The sequence below is a fragment of the Berghia stephanieae genome, chromosome 8 (assembly GCF_034508935.2).
Source record: "Berghia stephanieae isolate SIO BIC M18660-M18661 chromosome 8, UCSD_Bste_1.3, whole genome shotgun sequence".
Taxonomy (NCBI): domain Eukaryota; kingdom Metazoa; phylum Mollusca; class Gastropoda; order Nudibranchia; family Aeolidiidae; genus Berghia; species Berghia stephanieae.
In genome coordinates, this window is record NC_088367.1 from 17,852,301 (window position 1) to 17,861,244 (window position 8,944).

General features: G+C 34.0%; 1 protein-coding gene across 1 annotated transcript in view; it reads left to right on the plus strand.

Moving 5' to 3' along the window:
- The first annotated feature begins 568 nt into the window (after window positions 1–568).
- The window catches only part of LOC144978295 (transmembrane protein 53-A-like), a 33,179-nt gene continuing 24,803 nt past the window's right edge, over window positions 569–8,944 (plus strand). The window contains exon 1 of the mRNA XM_078924151.1: window positions 569–1,126. Within this exon, the coding sequence (XP_078780277.1) occupies window positions 1,058–1,126 (69 nt within the window). The 5' untranslated portion in view covers window positions 569–1,057. The remainder of the gene's footprint in view (window positions 1,127–8,944) is intronic.

Sequence of the window (8,944 nt, forward strand, 5' to 3'; positions counted from 1 at the left end):
TCGACTTCAGAAAAAGACTATTTAGTAGTTTAGCTTCTCCTCTTCAAAAAGATGGATCTGAAGTGGTAGTACGATCCGAAAAACAAAACAAAAATTGTATTTGCTTCCGACCACTCCCGCAGGTCGCTTCCACGGCGGGTCACAAAAACTCAATGGGTGGCTGATCGCCGATTTAAGTACTTATTATCGAATGGTGGCTGAGTCCAGTCTCAGTATCAATTAGTACCCAGCCTCTTTATGGCCAGTTCGGGTCAAGGTCACTAACGAAACTATGAACCCAGTTAACCTTTTACAATCGATTCCTGCGATTACCTGTTTGGACTTTTGCAGTCAGTTTCAGTTAATAGTTTATAATTAAAGTTATTACAAGTGCAATTATATGTTAATAAGTTCAATTAAGAGAAGAAAAAGCAGCTCACAAAATATACGCTTCTTGCATAATTTGATCTACAAGACAACGCTTTTATTCAACACTGATCCATTCTAAAAGTCAGAAATAAATCAAGGCCGAAAAACAAAACCGTTTGTTTGATACAAATATTGCTTAATATTTTATCTAAATAAAATAGTCTGTAGTAATTTACTATCTACCTATATTCGACTCGAGTTCGAGTAGCATTTATCTTAAGTGACTTTTTAAAATCATTGTTCCAAGGTTCTGATCATAATATGATAATGCGAAGTAGAGGAAGCATTCGAGTATAACAACAGTTGATTATTTGCTTCAAAATACCTGGCCTCTCAAAACAAAAATAAAGGCCCGGCGTCTGCCGTCTGCACACTGGAATTGTTGGTTGGATATTATCATCAGTTCGCTGTCATCGATAGTTTCGTCAGTTAATTATGTACATTGTAGACATCTTATTGATTAATCGAAAGCGACCAAGTATATATGGTGCTGTTGATATAATATTAGTTTAGATATACCTTTGTGATTTGTGGCAGTGGAAGCGGTGTTTATCGATAGATAACCAGCTTCCTTCTTTTTTTATTCTTTTATTCTTGGATTAACACCATCATTTATTGTTGAATTGTCACCCTTTCTAACGTGAAAATCATGTCACATCTACGAAAATTAGCTCCATCTGCCAAAAAGATGTATGGAATAAGTGCATGCAATTGTGGGGTAAGTTATATATGAATTTTAATAATTTAAATAAGTATTGAAAAAATTATTAGAATAGATTGGTGTTCTCTGAGTAAGTGTAAGAAAGAGAATCTCACAAATCATTTTTTAAAAAAAAGACCCTCTCAACTTGGCACTGTAACAAGGTTATATCCTTATATTCATGTAACACCTTGTTGTATCAGATGCTTCTGATTGGCGTATGATGACGTGCACTTATTTGCAGGTCTGATAACCCAATTCATTCATCATGGGCTCATGTTCATTGGAATTCTCAAAAATGACGCAAATTATTGTCCATTACAACAATGTTAAACTAGGCCCATAATTCGGTTCGGATGTCAGACCTGCGTTTATAGCCAATGACTATGACTATGACTAAAAAAACGACGTGTACAAAGTCAGGTCTGACATCCGAACCCACTTATGGGCCTAGTTTAATATGTAAATGAATGGACAAGTATTTTAGGTCAATTTTTAAATATTCCCATTACAACAATTAGCCCATATTATGTAATTAGGTTATCAGACCTGCAAATAAGTGTACGTAGCTAAAAAAAATAAAATAAAATACAAAATTTTTCTCTCTCTCTATTTTATCTTTTTTTTTTCTTGCTTAAATTTTTAAAAAAATTGTACCAAATAATTGGAGCTATTTTTTCCACTAACATTGAAGGCCAATATATTTAAAACTTAAAAAAAAAGATCCAAGCAAACAAAATCTAGGCCTTAATTGGTAGGGGTGTAATATAGTAATATTTTTTTTTCAACAAAAGTTTTACTTATCAATCTTCTTCTTCTTCTTCTTCTTCTTCTTCTTCTTCTTCTTCTTCTTCTTCTTCTTCTTCTTCTTCTTCTTCTTCTTCTTCTTCTTCTTCTTCTTCTTCTTCTTCTTCTTCTTCTTCTTCTTCTTCTTCTTCTTCTTCTTCTTCTTCTTCTTTTTTCAGCTTATCCCACATTTTGCAGGGTTGCCCTAATGGATGCCACACCTCCATGCATCTCGGTTCAGAGCATCATCTTCCTTCAGGTCCAGTTCTTTCATATCGTCCTTTACCTTATCCAACCATCTAGTCTTTGGGCGTCCCTTTTTCCTCTTTCCCATTAATTGTAAGTCCAATACTTTCCTTCCCACGTACTCCCTTTCTCGCCTCTTTACATGTCCGAACCATTTCAATCTATCTTTTCTCATCTTTATCGATACATTCTTCACTTCAATCAATCTTCGAATTAGTTCATTTCTCACTTTATCTTTTCTTGTCCAGCCAAGTGACCATCTCAACATCCTCATTTCCGCCACCTCAACTTCTTTATCTTATTTCTTGGTTGTTGCTGCTCCATAAAACAACTGTTGTATATATTTTCCCCTTCAGCTTTGTGGAAATTCGTTTATTACACATAACTCCAGTTACCTTTCTCTCTCCAGTTATTCCAGCCTGCCTGTATCCTCTTCTTAACCTCCATCTCATTGCCCCCATCTCCTTGCACAGTTGTTCCTAAGTATTTGAATTGGTTTGTCTCTGGCACATTCTCTTCTCCTATCTTTATTGGTGGTCCTGCTCTCTGTTGTCCGATGCACAAATACTATGATCTGCTTACATCCCCTCCTTTCCAACACCCATCTCGGACCCTCCTGTTCCTTTTCCTTTTACTTACCAATATACCCTATTTGTAACATAGAATTGATTCTTTTTTTTAATGAAAAGAAAAAAGATAAGTTAATTTGAATAGGGAACAATAGTGTGATGTCAAAAAACTGGTTGCAATCTCATTGGAAGTGTAAAACCACTCTTCTGAAGGACTGTATACATACATTGTGTAATTGATCTTCTGGTTTCAAAGTGATGGCATCTTATTTTCTAGTCTAAAAATATGCTGTTCATCAATAAAGATCATCCATCCTCGCTCTTTTATGTCTTGTAATTCTAAGAAATTGCATATATACATCCTGTTGCTAAAATAGTTTGCCGCCTTGTGATTCAATATGTAACCTTGTCATTATTAGTCCTCCAAAGGACTGGTTACATACCTCAGAAAGACTGGTTGCATAACACTTCCAAGGAGTTTGGAATCAGAAGAGTAGAAAGTATGACGTCACAATTTCTCTGCCCTATTCCGAGTTAAAATCAAGCATCATGTCCATATTTTTAAAAAATATCCTTTCATAAAATGAAGAGGTCTAATATTACTTTTTACGAATTAAAAGAATGATAAAGATGAAACAAAATTGATAAACAAACAAGAAAACAAATAATTAGTAAAAAAAATTACTGTTACAATTCCCAGCTCGCAAAATCAATATTAAAAATGTTACTTCATAATAATAGCTCCCGTAATATTTTTGATTTAACGAAATTTGCAGTCCAGATTAATACAGTCAATACCCAAAGGTTGTAAAAGTGTGTTGACATTAAATGAGGTAAATTTCATCCAAATTTAAAGGAAAGAATATCTGTTATGTGCATGTTATGGTTTACATCTCTTATTGTAAAGACGATTCATATGGCTTGTCTTATCATCTTCAAATTGTATTTTTGATTTTGTCACATTTGGAAATGGTTTTGCAATGAAATAACGCCCATTAATTAAGTGTTCTATTGTATCAACTTTTCCCTCTTATTATTTTCTTTATAACAGCAGTGTGTTATCAGTGTCATAAATAAGACCCAACTGGTATGATGTGGGAATGAAATAATTAATGAAATTTGAGATACAAGTCAAAATGATCAGAATAAGCAATTATAAATTAAGCTCAATTTGTTTGATAATTGTTTTTTTTTTTTTTTTGCTGATTTCTTAAAAATATTATCGTAATTACTTTTTTCTTGGGTCTTTTTATGTCTTGCCACATGAATGCATGTGGAAACTGCCTTTGAGCAAGAAAATTACCATAACCATTTGTGCAATCACTCAAAAAAAAAACAAAAAACATGGCAACAGATTTGCCAACCAACCATAACATTTTTTAGTGTGTTACCATTACCACCATACTATTCAGACTCGAAGACACTCACTAATTAGCAAAGACTTCAACTTGTATTTAGTGCTATGTTTGTTTTTTCTGCCATTTCTTGTCTTGTCATAAAGTCACCGGCACCTATATGAGTCGAAGATAATCACGACTTAGAGTGTGGTGAGGGCAAATGGACGTTCCTAAGCCATCGATTTCTCTGTCAAATTCAATTTTAGCCATTAATTTTTTATTTTTTTTTTGTTTGTTTGTTGCTTTAGGTCTCTTCCAACACAATTGAGGTTATATGAGAGACCGCTGAAACAAAAAAACAAGCAATCTAACAAAAATAGTACAAATGTCAATCAAAATCATAACCTAAAGATATCATAAGCTAAATTATAAATAACCAAGAACAAACAGGCCGAGGATTTACAGGAAAAAAAATATCCCCTGTCAAAAATACAATCACAAACCAAAGAAGCAGGATAGGCTAGTAAAGAGAAGAAGAAACGACATCACTATCAGATCGTACACCCATGCGAACATCATAGGTATATGATTCAAGGGTGATGCTCCCATCCAACCACCCGCCATTAATTTTTTAAATATTTGTGAGCAGAACATTCCATATTCGAATGGTACTTCGAAAAAAACATGCATTAGATGATGATCAACAAGGAAGATTGGCGTGTCATTTCAAGTCGACCTCAACCCATGAGATGACACTGGAAGAAGAAGAAGAAGATGATGATTGTTTCACAAATTGTTATTTCAGAATATATTTCACGCAGCCAAACAGAAAAAAGCCCCAGTGATAAACAATTTAAAGAAAAAAAAGAATTTAAAAAAAAAGAAATTTTTTAAATTAGGTCATTATATTGATGTGTGATGCTGAATAATATATATATTTACTATGGCTGCCCTAACCCCCCCCCCCCCCCCCCCCCCAAAAAAAAAAAAAAACAAAAAACAAAAAACAAAACAAAACAAAAACAAAAAAAAAAAAAAAAAAACAAACTCATAGAAAACAAATTTTAAAAAGTTGTGTCAAAGTTGATCCAGCAAAATATTTGTTTTATTATGCAATCATTTAAATTTGAATAATCCAAAATGATACAGATCTGACAGCAATATGAATCGTCTACATTGATTAGAGGCTGGTATAGCATGCACACTCATTTTTGATTATCAACACATTGCTTCCCATAAAATTTGGATTTAAAGTAAACCAGTCATCAAGTTAAACCTGGGTGTTGGTTTAAGTGGATTGCACTGTAGATAAGATGTTTTTCGGTGCAGGTTTTCTGTGAAAAGGAATTGGAAAATGGCTTCCTTGGTAGATGCCAATTGGAAGAAACAATAACAAAAGCTGATAACATGAACAAGACTGAACGTGTCTGAAAGTTTTTTTTAATTTTTTTCACTGTAAAATAAGTATTGGTGGTTTTGAATATTTCAAGGTGGGAAACATAAATGGCTAGGTTAATGGACATGATGTCTTGAATAAAGATGGACAATGGACCAAAATCCTGTTTGCCATCGCTGATGTCCATCTAGGTATTGAAAGTTCCCCCATTTTTATGACGGTCGCGTAAAGGAAAACACATCCCACCAAAAGAAAATTGGACCTCTAATAATAATAATAATAATAATAATAATAATAATAATAATAATAATAATAATAATAATAATAATAATAATAATAATAATTAAAAAAAAAAAGAACAGAAAAATTTTATGACTTTTCTTTGTACAGTTTTGCGAATACTCTTTATAACAGGGTGAATGCCATTCATCGCATATTTACTCGTCATTCTACAAAAGGGTGTACAGTTATTTGGGCTAGGAAATGGGGATATAATATAATACACGCACTTTTAATGATACCCTTCAGATTACTTTTTCTGTTTTGCTTGAGTGCCTTTTTTTTTCTTTCTTTCTTTCTTTTTTTTTTTGTTTTTGTTTCGCTTGTTCCATGAGGCATAAGATTTCGTTTCGATTAAGTTACTCTTGCGTGCCAGATCTGATGGGAGACACAACAAAGAAATATATTCATATATCATAATGGGTCATATAGGCCAAAAGACCTTTAAATAAGATAATCTATACTTTATTGATCCTGAGAATTGAAATCATCATATTCCATGTTGTTTCTGTAAATATAGATATATAGTGAATACAAACACAAGTAAAGATAAAATTAAATACATGGGTCTCATAAGTACACAACATTGTATAGATAGTACGCACTTGGCTAAGAAGCTCATAACATTGCCATCCGGAAGTATAACGGACCGACACACAAAATTCTGTGTAATCTTGAACGTTTATAGTCGGGTTAATACAGTTTAGTGAGAATAACTCATCAACGCGGATGGCAACAAACAACAAAGCCTTGAGTGACGTCAACTTCGAACTCTCTATATATACAAACAAAAGGTCAAGTTGGTGTATAAATACTTTTTACTACAGACTTGTTGACCATAAACATTTAAAAAGACCAATTAAAAAAAAAAACGAGAAAAACAAATCTCATTTATCACGTGCCTATTTCAAGGCATGGAGTTCTCTCTATCAATTGCATATATTTTGAAAGCATTAATTTATCGTTTCAGCATTTTTTGTATCATGTTATTATAACATTATCTGAAATATGATATTTTTTCACTGTTAATTCTTTGTTCTGCTTGACTCGATTCGGCAGGTCGCAATCGCAATGAGGGGGTTGACTGTGAATTTATCCGAGGTATTTTTTGGTCATATAATAAACGTAGCTGATATAGTGTTTCTTTTCACCTTCACTTCTCATGATTTTCTGATATAGTTACGACGGGTATATGTGAAGACAGGGGAAGAGTAGTTATAGATCAATCCATACATATAAGATTAGAAAAGGTCAACAAATGACCAGGAGATAAGAAGGAATAAATTCAAGATTTACGTTAAATTCAAGATTTGCGTTGGACAGTTTTCCGACCATTAGACCTTTTTTTGTTTGTTTGTTTTGTTTTTAATAAATGATTTATATGCTCACATTTTATTCATTATAACAATTTATGAGTGGGCATTTATTGGGGCCCTTCCTGCGACCAAATATTGGGACAATATTAAGGAAGCTTTTGTTGTATTGCTGTTGGCGTTTGCAAGTACAGTTCTTTTCTTCTTGAACTCATGCTTGTCCACTTTGGGAGTCTGTATTCTGACTTTATCGACACGGGCAAAACCTCAAATTAAGTTCCATAAGACTGCCGAGGACTTTCCCCTCCGAGTAATCGTACTTCCATATTCAATATCGACTCGTTATTAAATGTGACCTACTGTGAGATGTCATTCAGAGGTTGACCTTTAAAGTAACAGCAGGATTGATCATCACGTTGGTTCACACAGGACTTGACATCTACAACAGATTTCTGTTGGGTCAAATCCAAAGACATGGTTAATGGACCAACTTCTTCACTCTGTTGCTAGCTTGGCGTGAAATCTTGCTGCTAACTATTAGACTTAACCATGTTTATGGAAAAGCGAAAGTTTCCGTAATTGATCTGAAGAAGAAAAAAAGTACAAGAGCACCCCCCCCCCTTCCAAAAAGAAAGAAAAAAAAAACAAAAATCAAAACAAAACAAAGCAAAAAAAAAAAAAAAAAAAAAACCCAAAAAACATTTAGTTATATTTTTGTCTTTATTGTTTTTTGTTTTCTTGTTGTTGTTGGCTGAAGAAGGGTTTTGAGAACTTTTTACTATCCCATTTTCTTCCTTTTTGCTGGCGCTGATATGACCTTAATGTGTTGCAAGCGCCGTAAAACCCTTAAAAAACATAAAACAACATTAATACCGTTTTGAGACGGTGAGTCACTTATACTCAGTCGGATTTAGACCTATTGCGCACTGCCGTTTATGCAACAAAACTGTCGACAAAATTTGCCAACGGCTCCCATCTTCTGGAAAAAAAAAAATAATAAAGAGTGGAGAACAAATTTCCTCACGTCTTGGTCCATTTAGTTTCACTGTGACATTTTTGATAAACAAATCCGTTACGACTTAAAACAATGCTGAGAAAAAAAAATCTTGTAATATTAATTTTACATTTGTGACCCTACGCCTCGAAGCGGTATTAAGTCGGGATTTGGAAAACGAAAGAAAACCGGTTTTAAAGTGGAAATGGTCAAAGTTATCAAATTTCAGTTTTTGGTTGTTTCATAAACTACAATCATTTTTCTACATGAAAACATAATAATTCAACACAAGTATTGACGATAAGCTATATGTATTTAAAGTTTAAAAAAGCAACTATCGGTGAAATATTCAAAACAAGAATTGACTTTCTCTCAGAGAGCCACCATTTCCAAGGCTGCACTTGCCAATAATAGTTAATAACAAATACTTTGGCCTCGTTGTATTTTAAAGTTCGTGTTGCTCTACTTATCACTTGATGCACTTTTATCTCTCTCTCTCTCTCTCTCTCTCTCTCTCTCTCTCTCTCTCTGTCTCTCTCTCTCTCTCTCTGTCTCTCTCTCAAACACACACACACACACACACACACACACACACACTACAACCACCACCACCGCATCTTCATCACGACCACTACTACTACAATCACCACCACCACCGCATCAACGCTGCCACTACTACTTCAACCACCACCACCACATCATTATCACTCCTACTACAACCACCACCACCACATCATCATCACTACCACCACTACTACAACCACCACCACCACATCATCATCACTACCACTACTACTACTAAAACAGCCATTATGACATCATCATCATCACTACTACTACTACTACTACTACTACTACTACTACTACTACTACTACTACTACTACTACTACTACTACTACTACTACTACTACTACT